Genomic DNA, 27901 nt, shown 5'->3' on the forward strand with positions numbered 1-27901 from the left:
TTGGTACATGCAAGGCTTGACTCTTCCTGGCCAGTGCCTCAGGTTGGTGGGTATTGGGCTTTCCTGGGGCATGGGCCCAGCTACAGATAATTGGGGGGGTGGGAGTAGGATAGAGCCTGCTAGCCAGGCTGTTGGTGAGCTGAGTGACCAGGAGTGGGACTTTCCATGAGTGTTTTGCTTCACTATGTTTAAAAAGCAGTAAGTCCATTGCTTCACACCAAGAATCAGGGTTTAAAAGCTAATGAATATGGCCCGATGCATTTTTGGACCGGAACAGTTACAAGCTTTGTTTTTTAAATCACTGAACAGCACCATCATTTTTTGTGCTCCGCTTAGCCAAAACAAAGGTGAAAAGCAGGTCAACAGTTATTAGCTTAAGGGTTTTTTTGGCCTTCACCAAAGAATGAGATGTGCGTGCCTGCTGTGCTAGTTAAGAGATTCAAAACAATTGTCAAGGAGATAAATATTCAGTCCTTTGTGACAGGGGGCTCAGTAAGTATAATGCACCATGCTAAATGGACATTGTCTGGACAGCCCTCAACGCTGACCTAGTGACCTTTTGAGCTGGTCCAGACAAATCAGGTGAGTCACACATCTGGGCTTTGTCTACACTGGCGGGTTCTTGTGCAAAAATTCTTGCGCAAAAGCACGTCCACATTGTGGAAGAGATGTGCTTTTGCACAAGAGCATTCATGGCAGTGTGGACGCTCTCTTGCGCAAGAAATCCCTGTGGCCTGGCCACACTGCCTTCGTGTGGAAGAGCTCTTACACAAGAGGGCTTATTTGTTGTGGGGTGAGGAATAACTCTTGTGCAAGAAGCCCTATTTTCTGACGCTTACTGTAAATTTACTTGCACAAGAACACGTGCAGTTTTTGTAAAAGAAACCTGCAGTGTAGCTGTAGCTCTGACCTGGGCTAAGAGGGAAAAAATGCAAACAGATTCCCCAGCACTTACTTTCATTTGTGACATCTTTACAGATCATGAATAGATTGACTGCGCATTCCCTTGCTTACTGAGTTGTGCCTTAATCCACACAGCCTGTGGCTTGCTGTTTCTAGGCATTCTTGACCCAGAAACCAGCTAGGATGCTAATGTTAAGGTGACTTTTATGGGCCTGTACCTACTGTTAGTCAGGTGAAATAACACACTGAGCAGGAACCATGTAAGGTCTTTCCTGAGATGTTTGAATGTGCTCCTGGAGCGTAAACACCACAACAAAGCTAGCAAGCCAAAAGCTTAAACAAGGCACAAACTCAAAAAGAAATGAAATGGAGCTTTTTGGTCCCTCCAGCCCCAAAGAATGAGGCCAGGTATATTTGTAAAAGCACAAACTGGAGAGCTTCAGTCAGCTAAGTGCTGTTCTCAGGCATCTGTGGACAGTTTTGTTTTCACCATTCACACAGCATATGTAGGAGAGGCTGATTTATGTGAAGTTACCACAGTATTTCCATACCTGCATTCACAGGAGGGGGTGAAACAACCTTCTGCCTAATGTAATACATACATGGGCTTGCTTTACAGGAGTGTGCAATGGTTTCTTTTTGCCAGAAGAAGAGCATAATTCAGAAATGAAATATCAGCATAATCCCACTAGTATTAGATAGAAAGCCTGCAGTGTCCTCTCAATGTTTTACAGGTGTGTTGTGCATGTTTTTGACACCCAGCCAATGCTCTATTAGGTGAACAATTATTTTAGTCTGTGTACTGGTCAAAATGGCAGCATACAGTTTTGCACACAGTCAAAACTCTTTAGCACCTGATTTGGCCAGCTCTCTAGTCATCAGCTTTTACTTCAAAAATATAAATGTGAATTTCAAATGTTCATGGCTGGCAGTATTTTCTGGGCAATAACTTGCTGAGAGTTGAGCTCTCGGAGATCCAGTGTCACATCTAATGACCAGAACATTAACTACACGACTTGTGAATCACAAAGAAACCAAGTATTGTAGGAATAACTTTATTAACTTTAAACAATCTTGTTATATTACAACTTCTGCATCAGTATGTAAAATTAGTAGTAATCTATTTACCATGAAAGATTCAGAAATAAAGCCTCTATATTTACATTTTTAAATAGTGTCATTTAAAGGCAAACAATGACCACATAGCTAGACAACTGAACGAAATAGCAATAATGGATAGGTTCATTTCACAATGGGCTATTCAAATTCTGTGTGTCTCCCTTATCACTACAGTACCTACCAGACATGAATTCCAGCAGTAGCTTTAACAGAGCAAAACACACAATTAGTACATTCTAATTTTATGGCCATTATTAGCTATATAGAGGAAATGCTAAATAAATGGCATTTATCGAACACTACCAGCAATTATCAGAGTTGACTCTGTCCCTAACATGCTTAGTTACTGGCTATATTCAAGTACATCTGGAATCCTAAATAAGGTAGTTCATGTGCTGAAATTCATGGTCAGAAGGAGCAGTCATGGATAGAATTTAAAGTAGAAGCTCACAAAGAACTGAATCAAGTCTACTTTTATCATTGAAAAATGAAGCTGTTTGCTCTGCAAAACAATCTTAACTGCTCTTATGATAGCAGTTATTACCAAGTACAAACTATAACACAGATTTGAAAAATAAAAGCTGAAGAACAATTTGAAAAGCAAACTTCTGTCTAAAAGCTTTTTACCTACTATTATTACAGGTGCCATCTCAAACTGATGTAACTGATACAGCAATTGTCATTTGTAAGCACAGCTGGTAAAAGCCATCTTGCTGAAATACAGTGGTTTTCACTGGGCAGTTCTCATACAATGCTGTCAAATGAATTTAACTCTAAGCACTTTGCAATTGCACTTCTGTGCAAAATAGGGTATAATTTCTATGCACAAATATTTTGGAATGGTCTGGACTCTGAATTTCCTGGTTTCTGACATTGATAGGCATAAAATTGTATTACAGCTGGTCAAAGCAATGAAGCACTGTGTGTACGATTTGGAGAGTCCAGAAATAGTAGAGCCTAACATGATGAGCTAAGGATGAAGTTTAGCAGTTGGGTTCAAAGGAGTACAGTGTTTATGAATTTTTGGTACATATTAATAAACATAGCTCCTAAAGCTTTTTAACACACATTACCGGCCTCAGAATTATAACTGCTCCTGTCTCCCTAACATAATTACATATTACCATCTTAATCCACAACAGATTGAAAATTCTTATGAAAATTTGACTGGTGGATACAATAAAGTTTCTGTAGACAGACAGTTTTAAAAGTAAATTAAAGTTCTCATTTTCATTGTGTTCTTTAGACCAAACAAGGCACTAGTTTAATCTGCAAAATTTCAGTCAAATAAAATGGAGCTATTTTAAGGCGAGAGGTGTTAAAACCCAGCTATCTCTAGTAACTTAAAAGGGCCACATCAGTTTAGTAGGGGAATATGTTTTGCTTCAGGACATTGGGGAAAAAAAGAGTTGAGAGAGGTTTTAGAACTCAGTCAAAAGCCTTGCTTATATCAGAGACTGGCAAGCGCTATAATATGATATAGTAGGCAGGAATAGCTTCATTTTGTTGATGGCAAAATGTATCAATGAATAGGATTTCCTTTGTCTTCTTTTCTCTTATTTCTGCTTAGAGCAAGAACAGACTATTTTCATTCAGTTATCACCTTTCCCTTTTGTGTAATACCTGCCTGTTAGTGCTAACAACTTTTTTAGAGAACAGGAATCCCTTGTTGTCAGTTCAGAAAAGCCAGCTCTTAATTTTCCTATAACCCACCACCCCATAAAATTGGCATTAGAAAAGTTCACAGTTAGGTGACTGCATAGAAAGCATGACTTTAAAAAAGGTAATGCATAATCATTCTTGTCATAAAGTTGTTCTTAATTAAATCCCTTCCGCAAGGCTTTATTTTTTACCATAGTGAATTTACTAATGAATACCTGAGCAAAATTTGGATCAACTAGGTACTGATATGTCTTAATTGTACTTGGAAGGGGCTCTGCAGCTACAACTTGGGATGTAGTTTGTCCAGAAAAGTAGCTTGGAACAAGGTGGTAGGATGCTTTTGTGACAAAGTCCACAAGTCGATTATATTGTTGTTCGGAGAGTCTTTCTCTAACTCCATCCACCTAAAATCAGATAACACAGCTTTATTATTGGAATGTAAAGTATTGGCACTTAGTATTCAGACCCAGCAAAGATACTTCTGCATTGATTTGTTATCATACATCGGTGATGTTTCAATATTTCTACAGCTCAGTGTCTCCCACACTTCTGTGTTACATGAGTTACTTCCCTCTTCTACAGCTTTGGTGGGAGTTCAGTATCTCCTTTCTCCAGCTTTCCACCAGACCGTCTGCATATGTGGCAGCAGTTAGTAGTAGTGTGGTCTGCTCCAATCATTTCTGTTGCCAGTTTGACTTCTAATTCATTTTCTGGGCAGCAGTGAACAATTTATAATCTTTCCTCCTCCTCCACCCCACATGGCTCAGGTTGGTGTTTGTTAGGTACTCAGATCACAGTTGTTGCAGAGTTGTTATTGTGGGACACCCATGTCCCCCTCAGACAACCGCAGAGCAGTCCAGCAAATGCCAGACTAAATCAAAGCAGAATTCTAAATATGAGGCTGCACTCACAGGCTTTTCAGAGAGTGAATTATATCCTGCCTGTTCCTAGCCAACCATCACACTGCCAGGTCAGAGGGCTCAGAATTGAACTGGCATGTGAGGACACATCCTCTCCAAAGAGCTGTGACTCCAACCAGGAGCTTCTGAGCAGAGAAAGCTACCCAGCCAGCTCAAGGAGGAGGTCCCACATAAGATCAGCCAAAAGGAAAAATCCCGTAAAAGATCCAAAGTCTCCCCCACATAAAGATCCTGAATGGGGCTCTCAAATCCCTGGCCTGGTGGACCAGTAAAAAATTGTGTTTGTCAAGGTTTCAAGATTGGTTTTTGTTCCAATGAAGAACAAAAATGAGAACTTTTGAAAAATGACAAACACATACCCAAGGCCAACAATGCAATGGTCAGGTATGTACCTGGGATGTATGAGATGGTTCAAGTCCCTATTCTGCCTGATTCAGAGCATTCCAGGTAAGTGCCCTAACCACCAAGTAGTCTCTTGCTGATTCCCCTCACCCAGTTGGAGCAGTTCCTCATTGTATAACTAATTTATTTATTGCACCAGAGAAAGAGAGAGATGGACGTACCTTGTAGCACAGTGATTAGGGCACTCACCAGGGATGCAGAGGACCCACAGTCAGATCTCTACTCTACCAGATTCTGAAGCAGACACTTGAACCTGGTTCTACATTCCATGCAAATGCCTCCTAACTGCTGGAGTCAGGCCCTCTCAGAGAATGACAGAGGCTGGGGCCATTTTGAGTTGAGAGGCCCAACCCCACCCCCAGGCCTCTGATGTATCTAACTTCTCATCTACGGGACCATACTAAAACCAAACAATAAATATGAAAATGAACACTTGTGACATTTCTTTATTAATAATTAAGTCACTATACCAAAAGCATGTATATTAAAAATGTAACTAATTCTGAGTTTCCACCGCAAGCAAAACTCTTCATTTTAGGCATGCTTTTCCGACTTCGTTGTGTGCAAACTTGTTTATAATTGAAGAAAAACCTAGTTTACATGCAACATCACTGTTAATGTTAACCATTAAGAGTTAATGTTAATTAATGTTAACCATTAATAGCTCTGTGCTATTTATTTGAAAACTGGACCCCTTAAACTCCATTTATCTGACAAAGTGGGTTGTGCCCACGGAACCATCTACATGTTTTGTTAGTCTGTAAGATGCTGCAAGACTATTTGTTGTTTTTTAAGTTTTTCCAGTTACAGACTAATAGGGCTACCCCTCTGAAATGTTAACCATTGTGAGCCCATTCAAACCTCCTTGTCCCATTGTAGAATGATGCTAGTTCATTACTTGTTTTAACATGTTGAATGTGCATTCACCTGAAGCCACTAATGTAGGGAGACTGACAAAAATACATAATGCATATTCTTCATCATTCCAAAATAGATGGGGGGGGGGGGGGGGGGAGAGTCAGACTCAAACAGCTCGAAAAACAGATAATGAAAACGAGATTTTGGATGGAGACTCCCTTCTCCTTGGCAGACACATTCCTATTCCAAGGAGATTTCTGTGCCTCAGGTGGCCTAACAGGGCTCATGTGGATATTCCCATACCACCATTTCACCAGCATTTACTCATATTTGTGTACAGCAAAGCCCACAACATTGCCATGTGACTTTTAATTGGTTCTCAGAGTGTTTCCCAAGATGTTGGTGTGGTCATAGTTACATTTCACTCATCTGTTTCCTTTCTTGGACACAGTTTGATCAGAACCTTGACTAAAGCAGGAGCTCACAGTGACGCAACTTGGGGACTGGAGTGCTTTAAGAAAAGCTTTCTGACCCCCCATCATGAACATTGCTCATCAGGGTGTGGATATCGATACATCTGTGGCCAAATCTACCCCTTACTGAACAGAACTGAAAACATTTGGAACCCGATTACTATGCTCATAAGAAACCAAAGACTGTCCATAGACGAATATCCCTAGTTTCTAGGTCTTCTGGTTGCATGTGTTGGAAATACACCATAGAGCGCCACAAGTTCCTTTTGAAGATGAAACTTACTCACTGGAACACATGCAAACTCAAGTACTGGTCCTAAAGCAGGTACTGAGTCCCTCAGATGGTGAACAATTCCAAGAAGCAGCCACAGGAGTCTTCCTATCTATCTGTCCTACAGAGCTTCAAATAACCAAAACTAATCAAGACTGAGGCCATCCTGTGGGAGTGGGAAGTACATATGGGATAACAAATAATGAAGGGATTATGATGCTTCATAGAGAGGAATGAGAGCATCAATCTCTTGGCAGTTAGGGCACATCTACAGCAGGGCTAAAGCCGAAATAAGCTACGCAACTTGAGCTACGTCAATTATGTAGCTTAAGTCGAAACAGCTTATTTTGGCTTTTGGTGCTATCTACACAGCAGGAAGTCCGAGAAAGAGCACTCTAGCTCTTTAACTTCACCATTCTCTGCTTTTTCAGTGTATTCATTTCCCCCTTCCTTTGTATGATTCCAGTCATCTGAAGTGGGTTGTGCCCACGAAAGCTCATGATACCATCTACATGTTTTGTTAGTACTACCAGACCATTTGTTGTTTTTTCCTGTACAGACAGGGCGGCCCACAACATTTTGGCACCTGAGGCAAGGAGCTCAAATGCACCCTCATGCCCCCTTGCTGCACCAGCAGCAGACACAATTTTCTACACTCTGGGTCCTAGAGGTGCCCCCCCCCCACAGTCTGGCACCTGAGGCAGCTGCCTCAGTTCGCCTCATGGTAAGGCCAGCCCTGTGTACAGACTAACTCGGCTACCCGCTGAAGCTTCTTTAAATGAAGATATTACTGAATGTCTTTACCTCCAAATCACAAGGCACTCTTTCTTGTTTGAGCTGCACCTTCAGCAGGTTTTTTCGTTGATGGTCTTCTACACATTCAATTTCAGTCACAGGGAATGCCTGCTGTTGTGTGTCTTCACTGACACTGACCACAAATAGCACTTCTGATGTAAGTAGCAAGCATCCTTCATGTTCTTGTCCTGATCCACTCACAATTATCACATCCAGTGCCATATGGACCTCTGGCCTTCCTAGAGACTGAAGCATTTTCCTGTTTAATAAAAACAGTCAGTATTAGAAATTGGATTTGTATGGTAGTAACTCACTTTTGTTCTTTTAGGTTTTCACTTAAGATTGCAACTCCCACCTAAAAATACAAGATAAGCTGAAGTTTATTTTGTTAAAATAACTAATACCACATTTTCTGCAATACTCATGTGTAAAATTTAAATTATAAGGTTTCATATTTATTCTGTAAAAGTTTATCATAATTCCTTAATGATTTGCTGCAAAACTGACATAATAACTTCATGGCAATTCATAATTGCATTCACCTAGGTCAACCAATTTTTCATCCCAATAGAGAAATCACCCTGAGAAGCTGGATCCAAATCCAAGGCAGAAAATAAACCTATCTTCAGTGACAGCTATTTCTGGAGATGTGCAGTATTTTTCTTGGTCTCAGTGCAATGATAAATAAGTAAAAACTTACTGAATGTCATTAAATAAAGATTAGCTCTGCAGTCCTCAAGCTGGAAGCAGATCAGCAGTCCATCATTTGCAGATTGGGTTTCTATGCAGTACCTTTGTGTTTAACTTTCCTAAATAAATAGCTATAACTCAGCCTTTCCTACAGAAGAAGCCTGTTAACTTGACCATGAGCCAGAACCTATTAATAAACAATGTGGATATAAAAATGAGTAAGTGTCTAAATAATTTTACCAGACATATTTGACGTGGCTGTTTGGAGCCTGCTGAACATGATGATCACTTGGATGATAGCGCTGTTTGGGAAGCTGAGAAAGTCCAGCTCCATGCAAAATACCTGTGGTAAGAGAATTTAAGATTTTTAATGGTTGTTTTCTGGAAAACAGTTACATGTTTCAGTGATGTCATCTGTTTAGAGCGATCCATAAAATAGTGCAGATACAAACTGATGTCACATCTTGGGACGCTGTAATAAAGATAATTCATTAAACATTACAATGCAATAGCTGTGCATTTAACCCTTAGCAACAAACAAAAACAAAACAAAAGAATGTTCTAAAAGTCAGTCATACACTAGCAATTAGGAGAAACGTAATGCCCTGGAGAGCCATCATTCCAAAATGGGATCAGACCGATCATGTACAATTTATATATAAAAAGTCAAGACTACTGTTAGCTTTCTTGTTTAATATTAAAATACTTCCACATATGTGAGATGATTGGTAAAAATTAGAAGAGAAGTTTGCCTAGGTACTGCATTTAAATGTTAAGTTACTTAAACCAGCTGTTAAACATGGATCTATATACATTTATGAGATCTCCTGGGGTATCTGATTTATTATACATTTTTCTTTGTGCCAGCACTGAATGAAGACTACAAGAAGCAGTTAAACAGGTCTCCAACTAGAATATCAAGAGCAGAAGATGATACAGCATGAATGCTTTCAGATCACTTGTACATTTTTATAAACGAGATATGGTCTTTAGACAATGAATTACTTGTTTGAAAAAACTTCATTGATATAATAAATACTTTAACAAGAGTGACACAAATTAGGTTAAGAGTTGAGGAGCAGTGTAACAAGGTATAGTGCAGTGTCCTTCATAAGTAAACAATAGAGGAAAATGACTGCTAAATTAAGCACTCCAATGAAGCAATAAGCATTTTTACATAAGGATGTCAGTAACTTACATTCCTTTTTATAAAATGGATAATAATTTAAACAAAACACAAGTATTTGAAAAAATACTTATTTTTTTAAACACACATGTTGGTGGTAATACTTAAAAGAAGCTTCCCACTTGTAACAATTGGCTTTTTCAAGTTCTCAGTGTTATGCAAGTGGAAATGTCATTTACAGATGGAGAGAGAACATGTGTTCATTTCTGTGTGGTCCCCCACCCCAAGGTCCATCCCAAGAGGCACAAACCCAACTTCCAATCTAGTTGTGGCTGAGAGTCACTCTCACTGTTGTGTGTTTCTCTCTCACACATTGCCATTTATTATTGATATAATTTTTATGTCTTTCCTTGGCTAACTCTTTCTGTCATATGTTCATGGAAAACATGATGTGTTGTATACAATATCTGCAGTGAAAACTGTCCTCCTGTGGTTATGGATTTCTTGTAGTTTAATAATGATTGTGCTTTGGGATTAAATCTAGAAACAATAATTCTACAGTTAACAAAAAGAACATTGTTCCCACAACTTAGGGCCAGATTCTGGTCTCACTGACATCAGTTTTCACTTGTGGAATGAAGATTTTGGAGGAATTATTCCAGAGCCACACTAGTGTAAAAGGCCCACAGAATTGCAAAACCACTGAAGAAGAGAGTGAGCTGTACACAAGCCCTTTTACTAACACGATATAAAAATGATTACCAAGCATGTTTGCTTGTCATTTATTATTTATTAGCTCCTAAATTACGTCAGGGAGATGTTCCATGTGTAAAGGGAAGTGTGGAGATAATTTTTCAAAATTTAGCTCTGAGGAAGCTTCTCATATTCCAGGGACAAAAAACGTTGACAGATTAAAAGCACCACTCTAGGAGCAAAAAAAAAAAAAAAAAAAATTACAAAAATTGTTGGAGTTAATTGATGAATGTCCTCAATGTGTATCCTATCTTTTTTTAACTTTAGTCTTGGAGTTGAGGATTCATGACACCAGAAGCAAATTCTGTTAGCAAGTTTAGATCATTTTATGATCCTCTTTGATATACTTTACTGGCCCCAAATGCATACCTAACTCTGAAAGGATTTGCCATGGCTACTGTTAGTGCTTGAACTACATGGCATGCCCATCCCTTTTTCATAAAGGGTTACCAGTAAGGGTTGAACCTCTCTAGCCTGGCACTCTGAGGTTCTGACTGGTGCAGAATTAGGGAATTTGCCAGACCATGGGAGGTCAATATTATCTAGCAGCATTACCAACTCTTCCACTGATTACTGGGCTCTTAGAAGACATTTAGGGATAAAATACAATAATAGAACACTAGAACTGGAAGGGACCTCAAAAGGTCATCAAGTCCAGTCCCCTGCCCTCGTGGCAGGACCAAGCACCATCTAGATCATCCCTGTTAGATGTCTGTCTAGCCTGTTCTGAAATATCTCCAGTGATGAAGATTCTATAACCTCCCTAGGCAATTTATTTCAGTGTTTAACCACCCTGACAGTTCGGAAGTTTTTCCTAATGTCCAACCTAAACCTCCCTTGAACAACCTAAACCTCCATTGCTTCTCATCCTATTGTCAGAGGTCAAAGAGAACAATGTTTCTCCCTCCTCCTTGTAAAATCTTTTTAGATACTTGAAAACTGCTATCATGTCTCCTCAGTCTTCCCTTTTCTAAACTAAACAAACCCAATTCTTTCAGTCTTCCCTCACAGGTCATGTTTTCTAGATCTTCAATAATTTTCATTGTTTTTCTCTGGACCTTCATAATAGAGCTACAGAACACTGAGAACCAGGACTGATGGCTGTAAACAAACTTTATGGGACCGTGGGAAACTTGGCCACACATAAGATAATTGGGCATCCAGCTAACTAAGATCATGCCAGACCACGGATGCTGCCAGACCAAAGTGTGCTAGACCAGAGAGGTTCTATCTATAAATCCAAAATCAGAATTCAATTCCTTATCAGGAAGCACTATAATTTAAATGGGATATTTCCATCACATAATTCATTTTTTTCCTCACAGATTCTTTATCTAAAGAAAACACACCTCTTTCTTTGGTCAATTACAGCAAATACCATCAAAATAATGCTCTAATTGGATATATTATTCCTGCATTACATTTACTGTTGAAAACTCTCTTGCAGTACATATGTTTCTGTAACTAATTCTCCTGGCTTTCAAGAATGACTTAATAGTTGGTACATTCTATGTTTCTGGTGCTACACAAGACTGTGAACTCAGTGTAAGAGAGCACGACAGGATGACTTCTAAGTGAGAAAGACAACATTTATAACCATTTAGATGTGATATTTAAAAACTTTCTACAAGGAAAATAGCTATTGATTCATATAAACTGCACAGCAGGCTGTATCACATGACCAGATCTAAAGACTATTCTTTAAAATTAAAACTGAGATCTCAAAATCATTGAAACTTACCATAGCCCGTTTGGGAGACAAGTTCAGCTGCTCCTCCAATTGGCTTAGTAAACACTCCCATAATTCCCTTTCCTACACCAGAGATAACACCTTTGGCTTTGTGCCCTGCTGAAGCTTGGGCCTCAGATATTTTCTGAAAATTCTGCATTGGTTGATCTACAATACCAGCAATTGCACCTGAAAAAACAAGAATCACCAATCATTAATAAAGATTAAAATCCCAGAGCAAGATCAAATTTTAACACTGGAACAGAGCTATGTTTGGGTTGACATTGCACTCCACCCTTTTATACAGCTAATTAGCATACATTTACCAATGATCTAAACAGTATCTTCACTTCAGTTTAGATGACATCTCCACTTCCCTTTCACATGTCTCTCTCTCTCTTTAAACCTTCAAATCACTTAACTTCATAATATGCATTTTTAATCTTTCAACTACTTTTTATAAAATGCCTTTGCTGATTTGATATAATTTAGTTCACTCTATATATGGCTTCTGGAAATGCTGGGAGTGGAATAAACATCCACCAGTTTTGAAAGATGGCTAGGAGTTATGGAAATGAAATTTTCATGTAAACCTAAGATTGACTTCACGTGAATAAAAATTGCTTGCATTCCATCTATCATTTTTATATCCTCTTCCACTACCAGAAATATTCATCAGCGAATGCAACTTTTGATATACTATTAAGATTAGTAGAATTAGACTTTGGGATTTTCAGTTACCTTTTTGTTAAAACTACCATATTTTACTTTAATGTGCATGATTCAAATTTTTACAAGTGACACAATGACCTTTCCAGCTTTTAGTATCAACAGAGGACTCAAATTTAAATCTTCCTAAAAGTAAACAGGTATGTGAGGAGGTACATTTCTTTGATCTAGAGGTGATTCAAACCTCTTACCACAGACATGACTCTAGTTGTTGTAATTTTGATAGATAAGCTATTTGGAAATCACTAAGAGTACAATGATTGAACAAAGTGACAGGGTGCTAGTTAAAGAACGTCAATTAGAGAATGGGCTGCCTAGTCTGAAGTAGCAATGTAAAAGGTTAACAGGTTAGCCTTAACGGGTGATGCTTTCCAGTTCTGGTTAATCAGTGGGGGCTGCTTCAGCCCAGGCACTCTGCAGTCAGAGGCTGCTTCGGCTGGGCTGGAGTAACTCCTGCCTGCTGAGGGGGCAGCTCCAGCCTAGCGGCGTGTCCGACCTCCCTTAATCAAATTAAATGGATAAATAATATGTGAAACCAGATAAACAGTAAGTTTAATTGGTTAACCAATTATCCAGGATTTTGCATCCCCAATCTGAAGTCCTTTGCTCACTGCAAAGCAATTCACGGGGTGCAAGTTCTCACTTTGCAATTCCTGCTGCAAATATCACAATAAAGCAGCCACTTAATGATATGGAAATTGCCTGGATTTTCCGTTAAAAGCATTTTCGGAAAAGCACGCCTAGATTGGCAGGATGCTTTTCTGCAAAAGCACTTTTTGCAGAAAAGCGTCCGTGGCCAATCTAGATGCGGTTTTCCGCAAAAAAGCCCCGATCGCCATTTTCGGGATCGGGGCTTTTTTGCAGAAAACAGTACAGTGCTGTCTACACTGGCCCTTTTGCGCAAAAGTCTTTCAGAAAAAGACTTTTGCCCGAATGGGAGCAGCATAGTATTTCCGGAAAAGCACTGACGATCTTACATGGGATCGTCAGTGCTTTTCCGGAAATTCAAGCGGCCAGTGTAGACAGCTGGCAATTTTTTCCGCAAAAGCAGATGATTTTGCGGAAAAACTTGCCAGTCTAGACACAGCCTTACAGTTATGCATTTCTCCTCAAACATGGAAAACTCTGGAGATCTCACTTTGTATCTGGCATTATGTGTGCATGTGGGGCAAATGCATGCAGTAATAATTCCACTGATTTCAATGGAGTTACACTTGGGGTGCATTTGGCCCAATATATTTACCAGACTGACAAAGGCTAACTAGCCCTTAAGTGGGTTAAAAGTAATCTTAAGAAATGGCCACTGGTTTTGAATGATCAGAATGGGTGTAATTTTCCAAATAACAAATGAGATAGGGGAAAAAGAATTTCCACATTTCCTCCTATTCTTGTTCTCTAAAATACTGCATCTCAAAAATGTATGAAATATGAAAGCACTGTAAACCTTCTCCCAATTACAGACACTTCTTTCATCTTTTATGTGTATATCATTTCCCAGAAAACATGTTTCTATTCTTCCCCCCCTTGTTTGTATGAGAGCTATCCTCTATAGCAGGGCTACTCTACTTTGGAAGCCACAGGGGCCACAACGTTACTCACAGCACATGCTGAGGGCAGCAACTTAAGTGTTTGCATGTGCATGCAAATATATATGCAAATAGCTTCTTTCACACTAACGGGCATGAATACAAAAATTAAGCATTAAGCCGTGGCACCGGACCCAAACGTGGCCAGTGCGAGCCAGTCAGCACCTCTCAGGTTCTGCCCACAAGGCTAAGCAGTCAGCACTCCCCATAATGCCCTGGCGCTCCCATCACCTTCTCCATGGGGCTAGAAAAACTGACATCCAGTACCCATCTGTTCCAGCCAGCCCGTCTGCTTGCGTCTTTCAATGCTCACCCCACCTGGGAGACGCCTCGCTGTTGTGGAGCATGTGCCTAGTGGAGGCCATGTTCAAAGGATCCCACCCACGGGTGGGTGGGCCATGTGTTAAGCCCCGTGTAAACCCAAACCACACTGCGAGGCACAAACAAACGGGTAATGGGCCGCATGCAGCCCACATGCTGTGCGTTGAGTAGCCCTGCGCTACAATGAACACTTACTCTATCTTTCATTTTAACCACATTTTTATCTCTTTGTATTATAATGTCAGGCTACAAAACTTTCTTAACCATATGCTGAGGAAGAAATGTAATTTTCAATTCAGTTTCATTTCATTAATCATTAACAGCTGCTCATGTTGGTTAACTTTAAAATACAGCAATACCCCATTACATAAACTGGGGCTCTTCACATCCATTCTTTGCTTTTGTACAAATGGAACACATCTGAAGAAACAAAATAATACTTAGTGTCGTGTTAAGCTCCAGTATTACGTGACTTCTTCACTTCTTTCACCCCACCTACAGATGTCTTACATAAGGATGTTAAATTTAGTTTAATCAACTAATCGATGGATTTTCCATTGACTAGTCGATAAGCGGAGGAGCTGCAGTGGGGTTAGCTCTAGGAGCTAACCCCACTGTGGCGCTGCATTTTAAATGTATTAAAAGTCCGTCAGTTCTTAAAATATTTAAAAGGCTAAAGTGCAGCAGGAGGGACCCAGTGTGAGCTGGGACAGCTGATTCCTGGATCATGCAGGGTCCCCCATGCTGTGCACCAGCCTTTTAAATACATACACAGCCTTTTAAATACAAATCATCTGTCCCAGCTCACACTGGGTCCTCCTGTTGCACACCAGCCTTTTAAATGTATTGAGAGCCAACAGGCTTTCAATACATTTAAAAGGCTGGTGTGCAGCGGGGAAGCGGGGGACCTGAAACGAGCTGTGAATTAGTTGTCCAGGCTTGTGCTGGGTCCTTCCTGCTGCACGTTAGCCTTTTAAATATTTTAAGAACTGACAGGTTCTTAATACATTTAAAAGGCAGAGCTATAGTTGGGTTAGCTCCTGGATCTAACCCCACTGAGGCGCCTCTGCTTATCGACTAATCGACTAGTCAATGGAAAATCTATCGATTAGTTGATTAAACTAAATTTAACATCCTTATGTAAGATAAGATCTTTATGCTAAAGCACAGTGGAGGGACCTAGCCCAAGCCAGGAATCAGCAGTCCCGGCTTGTGCTGGGTCCCACGCTACGCTTCTGATTTTTAAATGTATAAAGAGCTGTCAGCTGATTTCCGGCTCACACCCGGTCCCTGCTACCCTCCCCCACCCGCAGCGGAAACAGTGCTGTGGGGAGACAGGTTAAAAGGAAGCTCCTGCCCCTTGCTGAATCAATTAGAGGCAGCAAGGGAGGAGGCAGAGACTAGTCAAGGGACTAGTCGACTATCCGATAAGCTTTTGGTTTTGCTTATCAGATAGTTGACTAGTTGTTTACTTCCCTAGTCTTACACTGCAACTGATTATTTTTTAAAAAAATAAAAAATCGGAAATTAAAAATATTGAAAAATAAAAAAACCTTTTACATCCCTAGTTGCAAAATAAAGGGCATGTATTATGCAAGATAAAATAAGAAAATGACTCTTAATGGCAACTGGCAACTCTAGATTTCTCTTACTGCAGCTTTCTGTATTGTACACTTGAATGATAAGATTCTAAATTTAGTTAACTAATTAAACAACCCATAAGGATTAGCTAAGATAATCTTTTTTCTTTTCTTTTTTTTAGCGACATCCAATACAGCAAAGAGCTTAAGAATTTACTTGTCAAATCACACTTACACTAAATGGCATAGAGAAAGTCTTGAAGAATAACACACTGCAAAGTGAATCATTTAAGTTTCTAACCAACTGAGCCATTCAGCCATATCCATATCTTCATCCACATCATTTTCTTCCAATAAGCAGCTTTCCTTATGACGTTTCATTCTTGCAATTAGGCCCTGCATTAACTTCTTCAATAGCTTACACTTGACACATTTTCCTTTTTTTAACCCAGGGAACGAATTTTCTCAATATATTCTTAGAAATGGTCCCTTTTGCATCCAGAAGCCATGACAGTTTTTCTGTGGCAAAAGCGTGGGAAAGTATAGGAGGTCGTGTGTGTACTAAATAATGTCTTCCCTTTTTCTCTCTAGTCCACTTCACTATTGTTCCTTTCTATGCTGCCTCCATCCTTTCCTATATATTGCCTCTCTTGTCTTTAAAACAATGTTTTAACTAACTCCTTTGCCATGTTTGGCCAAGGTTCACCGCCACATAAGCACAGAACAAAAACAATCCTATTCAGCTTGTGTCTGTCTTTGCACTTGTTTCTTTTTAGTCTGCTGAGAAAGAGAAATTGAAAGCCCAGAACTTTCTAGCAGCAAGAGCTAATAGTTAGACTGGACAGAGTAGAGCCATTAAGTCATTATTATGAGACAGTAGGTATAGATCAGATGTTTGTGATGAGAGTTAATTGTAACTGTTATTCTAATGAGACATTTAGTATTTTATTGATCATTTAAAAAAATCTGATTTCAATAAAAAAAGCCCTGTCAGCATCCTTTCCTTCCTATTCCAACCAGCCAAAATGGTTAACTGTATAACCGCTAGGATTTTTAATCATTACACGGTTACTTTTTAAAAATCTTTTTTACACCCATATTTGGAACAGCATGTCCACAGACCATGATGGTGATGCCATAATTGCTATTCCCTATTTTACTTCATCATAATTCAGCTTTTCCAAGAGAACCCCATTCTATATTTGTTTTCTCAAAAAAAAGACATGACAGTGAGTTCAAGGGAGCTCATTTCAAAATTAAGTGCACTCTAAGCACAACTTGTCTTAGCATTTTGGTAAATTGATTCAAACCAATGATTTTTTTTGGTGATTTAAATCTATCTGCTCTGAAGGTGGGTGAGGTAATATATTATTTGATGAACTTTTTGTGAGAGACAGTCACGTTTACACAGAGCTCTTCTTAAGGTCTGTGATGGAAATAGCAGCTTCCAAAGACCAGGCTTTACATAGTCTAGCTACAAAATTGCTACTTTGTTCATTTTACATTCTACTAATATCACCAAACAAGACTGCTTGTTAGCGTAAAGTGGAGTCGAGTGTACAGTCTTTCTCTAGTCTTCCTGAAACGTCTGTTTCTCTCGGGTTAGACAGCTGTTCAATTACTCAAAAATGTTCTGTTTCATAAAAGGAGTTGATTTAATGTTGTGTCTTTTGTCAGAGCCAAGATTTTTGAAACATCCCATAGCATCAATATTCTCTCTCACATAATTATTAGTTATTATTTAAGGTGTGATAGTGTGATTAATGCTAGAGGCAAAAGATGACATGGTCTGCTGCACCAAGGAGTATATAATCTAACTTCCACAAACTCGTTTTTATATTTTATGTACTTTTATATTTAGATCTATAACAGAAAAAATGCCTAGACTCTTTTGATATCAAAAATATGACAGAAAACACCCAGCAGTCTTCTCGTAACTAGAAAATAAGAAACTACCGAGCCAGAGATAACAATCAAATCAAACAACACCCTGACAGTGCTTGAGTCATTTAAAACGAGACAGAACGAAGCACTTAAGAATGCACTGTGGGGAACAACTTGCACTAAGAAGGAGACAGAGTACATGACTTTGGCCCTGATTCAGCAAAGCACTTAAGCACGTGCTGAATTGGGGACATAATGAGCTAGATTGCCAAGCAAGTTAAGTATGCAAATGTGCACTCACTTTTTACTGTGCAATTACCACAAATACATATGTAAATGAGATAACTGTGCATGTATTTGACTAAAACTGGACATCTGGACATGCAATTACCCAAAGTGCACATTTGTGGTGACTTTAACACATATTATGCTGCTTTGACCATCTGATTCTATAGGTCTTTACCATGTTTTTTTTCCTTTTTCTATTAATTTATGCAAACATAGAAATTATTTCTACAAAGGACCTAGCAACTCCTATCTTTATATTAACTCTGAAAGCTGTCTGCTTAGAGAGAAAAGACACACTAATTCATTTCACTTCACTGGACAAGACAGACACTGGAGGTATTTTTGCAAGCTTTCTATAAATATGCTGGTAAAGAAATCCAGCAGTGCAGCAATTTACTTCAATATGTTTTGGGTAAATTTCTAATACCTCTAAAACTGAGTGGTCAGAGGAGAAATGTCATTATGATGTATTTGTAACAACTGGAATGTATGTGTACTATGTATACAAACTTACGTGCATACTGTATTTGTATACAATATAAGAGAATCAGTCCTTTTAATGTTATCAAGAAGAAATCAAGATTTGTGTCTGATACAATTGTTCTGTCTGCTGATTCGTCACTGATACTGACAGGCTCCATACTTATCAATTCCCGTTACAGAGTAACCACAGGTATTTATTTGGGTAGTTAATTATTTCTATTGCTAAGAATAGCAGGTATTACTTTAGCAATGAAGAATTTGTAAACAGGACAAGGAGTACAAGTTCCTTATTCTTGGGTCTGTTGAAATTTTAAAATAAAACAGCGCTGCAACTGCAGTCTAAGCCAACATGTAAACTATTGCTCTTCTTCCATATTTTGAGGAACATCAACAATTAAAAGCACAAAGTTATTTGGTATTTAGATGAGTACTGTCTAAGTGCAAAAGTAATAGCCTCATGCTTCCAGTGTAATGTTTGAGTTGTTGGGTAATAAAGGAGGCTCCAGAACTCTAAATCCTGTTATTTTCATAAACTTAGGAGTATTCACATAACCACCGTAGCTTTTCAAAAAAATATTAAGCTACTTAGTGCATTGTGCACAGGTGTATGTGACAAGTGTGGTGTAACCTGCTGGTAAGTATGTGTTATAGGTTGCCTGTATGTGCCAATCCACAGAGGATATCAGTTGTTACAGCCCCAAGTCAGGCCCACTGACAGGATGGGGGGCAGCAATGAGGTCAGTTTCCTTGGGGCCCAGTGATTTATAGGATCCCGGGGGCTCCTGGTAGTCGCCACTTCAGCAGCGTAAGTGTCTGGAGCATTGGGGCCTTTAAATTACCACCAAAGCGCAGTTTTGAAGAATGGGGGCAAGACATGCTGGCTGCCCCTAGCTCTGCCTCTTCCGCCTCAGATCCTGTCCCTTCCCGGAGTGTGGGGCTGCCCCTCCTACACCATGTCCAGGGGAGGCTGTCGGCTCTTCAGCTCATTTTGTAGCAGCTCATGCTTTTAACTCTGCACATCCCCAGTTTAATCACAACCATGTTGGCCAAAAGCGTGGCCATCACACTGGCTTATGGTCTTATTTGTGACTGAGCTCAGATCACCAAAGTATTTCTCACCAGCATCCAATTCTGGACTATTGCAATGCTTCCAAAAGTGAAATCTTTCATCCAGCTCTCAGCTTGACTGCCCCCAGCCCAATAAAACAAACAAAAAAAACCCTCCTGTAAACTGTCTGGTAATTTACATTATCTGTAACAATTTACTATTGGGTTAGCGGCTACTAATATATGACATTGCTGTTTCATGCACATTTTCTCTCAGGACACTAGATTGCTAGGTTACAAGCATTATCAAATGACAGGTCTTCATATCATCTAATGCTTTTGCTTAAAATAATTTTAAGTAACTTAACCTGAAGTTGTAACATTTTACCACTTCCTTTTTGGGGCTTTCAGGGTTGCAGCTGTAAATTAAGGAGTTGTATATAGTACTGAAGATTAGGAACGAGGACAAATCCTTTCAAGCTCATCTCTTCTAACCTTTTGCTCTGGACTGCTTTTGGTCACTTTGATCTCTAAGGGATTCAGACTCCTTCATATACACTAAGGCACTTTGCCAAAGAATACAGTACAATTTGGCATCTCTCTGCTAGTGTGACAAATAGAAAGAAGTACCCTAGAAAATCCAATCCTAAATGCTCTAACTAGAAAACTTCCTTTCAGAGATTTTCCAGAGCGGTTTAGTTTTCAAACTTCTATATAATATTTTGAAATATCCATAGTGATCTTCACCTCTGACCAAGCCATTTGGCTCCTTGACTAATATAATTATACTGAGCCAGACCAAACTGGCTTTCTTTGCAAAAGTGGACTTTTTCATCAAAGTTTACTTGACATTTACACTATGCTCAAGAGGTTTTCAAACAATAACAAGCATCTCTGATATCTATTGTGCAGTAGAAAACACAATGAAGTTTTAAAAAGTTTTCCTATAATCTCTGGAAAGTAAACACTGGAACAATGACGTCTTTTTACTGACTTGCTTACAAGCCGGTGTGCCCAATACAGAATTATTCTTTTATTCTGAGCCATACATCATGTACCAATAAAAGTGTTTCACTTGAACAGCATGAGAATATTAACTTATTCTATATCTGCAATCATTAACATGAAAAATAACATTTTAAACTCACCCTAATCCTGGAAAAATAAAAACAATATCTTGTATAAGTAACTCTATGGCCATTTCAGAAAATGTTGGCCTTTATGTTTCTAACCTGCATATAACTGTATGAAATACTAATGAGTAGATCATAAATATCTAGTACAATTATAGTAAATATGGTAACAATACATTACCTAAAAGGCTGATGCCTAAGCGGGAAAGCCCCTGTCTCAGTCCTTCTCCCAAATTCTCTGGAAGCTGCCTTCTCCATTCTTCTTGTCTATTGTAATGCTCCTCATCCAGCGACAGCCGATCCATATTCCGAGCAAGACTAGTTGCAAGATTAGTAATAGATGTCAGTGTACCTAAATACAAAGTTATATGTTTGAATGTAGATCAAACTGTTTTAATGTAATACTCAGAGATATTCTAGTCTCACTGAAATATTATGCCTACCAACAAACAGAACAGCAATTCAACTGAATAAATTCCCCATGTATAACATACATTTATTATTATTTTAAACAGCATTAATGTGCTTCATTAGTGCATATTATAGCTTTTATGTTGCCCTTCACGAGACCTGACTTACCATTGACAAGCACAGCTCGTTGAAATATTTTTCACCGGTTCCTAAATTTTTACAAATCTCAAATGAACATAATGGGGATGGATGGAAAGGTAAACCAAGATTCAAAAAACAAACCTATAAAGGCTTCTTTTGCATGAATCTGAAATGCTAGCATACAGTTTAACTGTTCCATTTTTGTTGCTGACCTTGTTAAGCCACAAGATGGCACTGTTTATATAGCCTTATAAAAAAAGCTGGCTGTGTTTTAAACACAGATCTGCCTTCAAGTCAAACTGTATCTACATACTTACAACAGTTATGACAACTGTATCTACATTTTTTAGAAATAATAAATATGACGAGGCACCATAGTGTAGAATTTCTGATGTTTAGCAGAAGTACTGAACACCTTTAATATTTCTGTAGTCATCACATGGAATGATGGCCAAGCCAATCTTGGTTTCCCCAATGGGAGGTTTAAAATTCTGAAGTTTTTGAAACATTCTAGCACACTGTAGTCAAGAAGTGATCTGTTTAATACATAAGACATTATATATGAGCTTTGTTATACTTCCTGAATTTCTTTGCAAGCTAACAAGGCAAACAAAGCTGCAGGCAATTTCATTTTAAACTTTAACACATTTTTGAAAACAAGGCAGAGGTAGGAGCAATGAAATGGAAGATCTCTACCTTTGGAAATGTGTTTAACAAATGATGTTGTTCCTCTGGAAACTCCACTGACAAATGCTCCTGGGCCCCTGGTCAGCCCCTCATACGGGAGTCTAAAGAAGTCAGCTATGCCATTCCCTATACTTCTTACTAAGCTAGCTGGGCTTCCAAGAATTTCCAAAGATCCGACAACCCAGCCTATGTCGAGAAACAGAACAAATGTTACATTCACTAGAAACGTGGAATCAACAGTTGTGAAAAAGTTATTCCTTAATACCGTTTTTTTTTACACTAGAATTCACATTATGAACTTCCTCTGAGCAAAACACGGGAAATAACTCATTCACAATGAATTCAGAAATGGCAATCTTTCATACTTTGTAAATCAAAGAAATCCCTTTGGCAAACTCACAAATAGCTTTGGAATGACTTCCTTCCACAAGCCTCCCGTATTTCTGCTAAAAGTGTGTGTGGAGAGATGGAGGCTAGATTCTAACAGCTAGAAGCAACAGTACTGGAGGCTTAACTTGTTTTGTAGGCAACACAGTGATTTCTCATCCTTATGTGAGAGAATCATGACAGATAGTTTACAGTGATTCAATGTACAGACTTATGAGTGCATGGAGGTCAAATGCTTGATGGGGTGTTGGAAAGGGGATGCAGACTTTTGACAAGTGAATGAGAAGTTATTTTTAATCCACCCAACCTTTCTGAGCTGATCACATTTTTCTTGAACTTAGTTCTAGCCAGGCAAATGTATTTTTCTCAGTACAGTTGTGTAAATAGCAATGACATATACATGCTGATTAGATTACTCAGAAGGGAGTATTCCTTACTATATATCCCAGGAGAGGTATCTGGAGTTCTAGAGGCCAGCCTGATGGCCACTGTTGTGCTCTGTTGTGAGTCTTACTGTATATCTGCTTTGCAGGTCTCTTAGTTCTCAGGCTGGTGGATTGGCAGGAGGTTATTAAAAAGGTGGTGCTACCATAATTGTTGTTTTCAGCAGCCCACAGAGACAGATTCAGAAACAACAATAAAGGCTCATTGGAGACTGCCTGCTCTGCCACTCAACCAATCACAGATTTCAGATATTAGGGCTGCCAGAGTTACATGATACATAATAGGGACAGACTAGTAAAAGAGAGACTGAACTGCCTCTTGTCTTCCTGCTGAGGGCCATGAAACTGCTTTGCCCTCTTTATTCCCACCCCATTATTGTGGGCTCCTGTTCTCCAGATGCTTTCCTCGTTACCCATGACAGCCGCTCCTAAATAGGCTGAATCATGAAACTGTGCAGAGAGAAAACATTACTCATGTGAAAGAAATTAATCTCATGCTATCATTTTAAGCTCCTGGAAAATCTATTATTCTTGTAGAATCTGTTCCCCATTTCAACATTGTCAATTGAAAGATACATACACTAAGGATAGTGGACATGAAGGAGAAGCTAAGATGGGTACAAAAAACAAACCACCACCCACCACTCCAAAAGAGTACAGTCAACTGGCAACTCCTGGAGACGACCTTGAATGAAAACCTACAAAACACTGGCAAAAGTCTTGCAGTTTTGCCCTGTAGAGGTATGTCCCACTGGCAGCCCTCTCTTGTTGGGAACCCAGGAGAACCCTGTGCTCCAGCATGGGCCTGCTATTTCACTTTAATGTAATATTTCTACAAAAAGTATTTGCTGCTCTAGGCTGGCAGTGGTGTACAGATGGAATGAAAGCACAACTGTGCAAGGTCTTTTGGATCAATAATGTTGCAAAGATCATTTACATATACCCTATTTGTACATATCAGGGTTTTTCAAATGTTTTCAGAAATGGAGTCATTCCAGGAGCTGCTTCTCCCTCAAAGACCCCATCACCCAGCAAATGGCTCTCTAGCTGAGGAAAAATGGATGCAGATGCCCCAGAAATCATCAGTGCTGATCTGATCACTAATCGCAGATTGTTTGAGAATGACCTAAGATGGTCCACCCTACAGAGGACTGAACATGTAGCCTCTCCATAGAACCCAAAGATGCTGCCAGTCTGAGGTGTGGGCTATTGAGCTTCCTGAACTCTGTTCACCCACTGTCAATCAGCTTTTTCAACTATAATGAATAGGCATGGCTGAAAATGTTTAAATACAAAGTTCTGGGACAACTTGGCCTTTCAGTGGCTGCACCTCAGTGGCGGCAGCAAATTCCCCTTCAAGGTGTGTGTGTGTGTGAAACAGAGGTATGTTGCATCATGAGCTATCCTTTCTGGCCCATGCTCAGAGGTGATGCTCATGGGGTCTAAATGAAACTTTGTTCAGCATCTTGGCGAGAGGTCAGATCACCAGGATGCAAGCCCTTTTATTGAAGGAGATAAGCATGGGAGGAAGTGTTTATATGTGGGGCGAAATGAGGAACTAAGAAGTATCCACCAAATTCAGAAATTCTATATTAATGTGTACAATGGTTATTAGCCTTATTCCACTGTACATCAGAAGGCACTTAATATATTTACATCTACTAAGAAGGAATAACTATTACTACAATGTCTTAGCAAAGACTCACCATGTTCTCTTAATAGGCAACCTATTGGAATTAATTACGGCTAATAAAATTCAGAATTTCTATATTACTTTTGCTAATTTAATGTGACAGTGTCAACTAACATGTAAAACGGTGTTCCTTTAAGTTATCATTTCCTGCTAATTCTTTGGAAGATGTGGAATGGCTAATTCCAAACATAAAAGGTGAACCTTCCAGTCCATAATCTTTAGGACAAACCTTGTCCTTTATTCGGCAGGTGCAGATGGTCCTGCTCAAAGGAAAACTAGTGAACAGGAAGGGAGCAGAATTTGATTATACCACACAGCGGTGCACATTGTGTGAGTACCACAGATTTCAGCTTTATGGGAGCTCTTTGTATTCCCTCACAGATGCAGGGAGAGGGTGGAAGTGAACAGACTTGATCCAACAGCCATTCCTTTTGAAGAGGTTGGCCACAGGAAGAGCTGCTAGGGAATGGCTCCATTTCCCTGGCTTCCTCTCCCACTCAACATCAGATCGTTTCCTTAGTGTGTAACTCATTGGGCTGTGTGCTGGGATGAGGACTGGTGGTTTTGTGAATCACAAGAAGCTTTTTTTCCCTTATAGCTTTGTTGGCAACACAGACTTCAGCACAATGAACTCTCTCAAGAATAAAAGTATCTGTATTTGCTCAGGATGCCATTAATAAAGGAAATACAGGAAAGCACTTACGCAGGTACTTAAGTTCATTAGTGGGACTTATATACATGTGAAAAGTTTAGCATTTGCTATGTACTTTTCTGAATCATGGCCATTCCCCCTTGATTCTGTATGGTTCAGTTACAGCTTTGCCATGTACATAGAGTGAGGGGCAATCAGTGTACTATAATGCTGCTCCAATAGCCACCCAGGAAGGAGACTGTGACATTTCTATTCTGGGTTTATAACTAGCAGAATTACCCCACCCGGCATGTCGGGGGAGCTGAAGCCAATCCTCTGCCCATTCCTTGCTCCAATTCATTCTCTCCGCCCATCTGTGTGAAGGGGTGGAAGCAGCTGCTCCACAGAAGCTTTCCCCTGCCACACTGCTACTTGTGATGTGTATAGCTGGTGCACAAAGGTAATGGGCATCTGTGCCACTGCATTTAAAAAAATGTTTGCATGCAATTGTACATGAAAATAATGGTGATCTAATTGGTGTGCAACAGTATGGCATGATCAACTCTGCAAATGAGATATTAAGGGATGTTAAGAAGCATATCATTCATTAATTGTGTAGTCGACAAAAATCAATAAGGGCTAGCACTGCTATGGTTGCCACTCAATCCTGGCTCCTGCTGGGTCTGACAACTACCCCCACTGCAGCTCTGTACTACAAGCATTTGTGCTGCACTGGGGGCTGATGCCAGGTCCCAGCACTAAGAGCCAGCACATGGACAGGCTGGCTCAGTCCCGACTCCAGCCAGGACCCGACATCAACCTCCACTGCGGCTCTGCACTATAAGCACTAAGAGCCAGCGTGGGGTGGGGGTTGATGATAGGTGCTGGGGCTGAATCCTAGCCTATCAGCCAGCCCGCTAAAAAATTTACTTGATGGGAGGGGGAGTGTGTTGTGTGTAGTTGATAACATTAACTGATAATCATCCGCTTATCGGTTAATCGTTTAGTCAACTATACTATTACATCCCTAGTTTGCACATGGAAAAGGCCAGTTAGACATCTCAATGGCTGTATTCATCTATAAATACCTGATACATGTGCACAATTAAGGCAACAGTACATGAAAATTAAGTGCATAATTGTATTACTCTTCTGTACTTGTAGCAAAAGCAAGCAAAATAAGATTTTGGAAAATAAATATGATGTTGCAATAAGTAGTATGTTAGCTATGTGTGATCATTTACGAATTCCCATGCCTAATAAAGTGCGGAAGTTGCTGAGTCACTTTATTTATGAATTCATGGGAGACAGAATTTTAAGAATGCATCCATTAGTCTAAGAGACTAATTGTTCACTATTGATCCTGTATGGGAAAAAGTCAGTACAGCAAACTGCATACTTCGTGGATCAAAGGACAATAAACATCTGTGTGCCAGTTTAGCATGAAGGCTCTATGAAGAAAGACAGATTCCTAATCATGAATTGCAGCCAAAACACTTAACAAGAAAACAATATTCAGTGGTATAATTTGCTTTGAATTCACAGCAACTTATTGAATAATTTGATCAAATAAACTTCTTTTTGAGAGTTCATGTTAGGAATTTGTGTTTTGATTCTAACTATATTTATAATCTAAAACAATAAAAAAAACATTGCTATAGTTTTTTACAGAACTTTGGGAAAGTCTTTAGGTGGTAATGTCCACCACAACTTCAAAGATGAATTTCAAGACCCACCATTTTATTTGACCCCCATCAAATTGAAAAATATCAAATGTTTCTTATACTATTGTAGACATTTAGCAAGACTATCTAAAGCAAACAACAAAACAATGGGTCTGACTATTGTAAGTAGCTTGTGAGCACTGGTACATAATGAAAATGTTACAATTCTAAGTGTAAGGAAAAAACACTGACCTGCTCTGAATAGTGCCCCCGCAGCATAATGCATGGCCAAAACATGGATGAGCTGTCTGGCAGTGGTGTAGATGGGGCCTCGTTCAAACTCAGAGAAGGAGAGAGGAGTGTGATCTGAAGCTATATACAGCTTTAGTGAAGCATGGATACTGACCAAGAGGTTAACTGGTTGTATCGCTAACTTCCTTAACTTTACTGGGTTGACTAAAGCTTTAGCATGCTGTCTCACTTGTTCAGGAAGTATTTGAGTAATAGTTGAGTTTTTTATGCAATGACCAATCACTTTGTTGTCTGGAAGATATGTATCAAATAAGGTCTTAATGTAATAAACAAATGTGTCTTCCACATATAGCCTGGCTGGTTTCAGTTCGAAGCTGAGGTCATTAACACAAAATAAAAAATTCTGTTCCTCTGATAAAGTAATGCAAAGTTTTATGAAACAGTTTTCCTTATATTCTTCCAAGTCTTTTTTGGATAAAATGAGGTTGTTCACTTTGGACCACTCAATGGTTTCATTTTTCTCTCCCTGGCACAGCAGGACTGCAAAGTGGAAATTGGATTTATTATACAGCTGATTGTCCAATTGCAAGTCTCCACAATATATTTGGAGACCATAAAACTGAGGAAGACCTTCAGAGATCTCTCCCTGGAATTCATGAGACAGTGATCTCAAGTAGCTGTCTACTGGTGCCATTTTAAGGTAAACATTGTCCACGGTGAGCCGCAGAAGTTCAGAAGACATTTTGTGATTAGTGATTTCATCAAACATTGCAAGGCTTGCCTGGCTGATGAACATTTTAAATATAACGGATTGCTCCGGAGTTCTAGACAGGAAGAAAG

General features: G+C 39.4%; 1 protein-coding gene across 6 annotated transcripts in view; it reads right to left on the reverse strand.

Annotated features, from left to right (window-relative positions):
• Nucleotides 1–185: 185 nt before the first annotated feature.
• Nucleotides 186–27901, reverse strand: part of VPS13B (vacuolar protein sorting 13 homolog B) — a 999042-nt gene continuing 971326 nt past the window's right edge. For 4 of the 6 annotated variants that reach the window (XM_075920304.1, XM_075920302.1, XM_075920305.1 and 1 more), the window contains exons 56-62: nt 27062–27885; nt 22001–22177; nt 20934–21104; nt 11714–11890; nt 8334–8436; nt 7413–7662; nt 187–4088 (exon numbers count right to left, since the gene is read on the reverse strand). In XM_075920304.1, coding sequence (XP_075776419.1) covers nt 3840–4088; nt 7413–7662; nt 8334–8436; nt 11714–11890; nt 20934–21104; nt 22001–22177; nt 27062–27885 — 1951 coding nt within the window. In that variant the 3' untranslated portion in view covers nt 187–3839. Of the gene's footprint in view, nt 4089–7412; nt 7663–8333; nt 8437–11713; nt 11891–20933; nt 21105–22000; nt 22178–27061; nt 27886–27901 lie in introns of all 6 variants that reach the window. The other 2 variants (XM_075920306.1, XM_075920307.1) reach the window with 1 other exon arrangement.

The sequence above is a fragment of the Pelodiscus sinensis genome, chromosome 2 (genome assembly GCF_049634645.1).
Source record: "Pelodiscus sinensis isolate JC-2024 chromosome 2, ASM4963464v1, whole genome shotgun sequence".
In the NCBI taxonomy this organism is placed as follows: Eukaryota; Metazoa; Chordata; order Testudines; family Trionychidae; genus Pelodiscus; species Pelodiscus sinensis.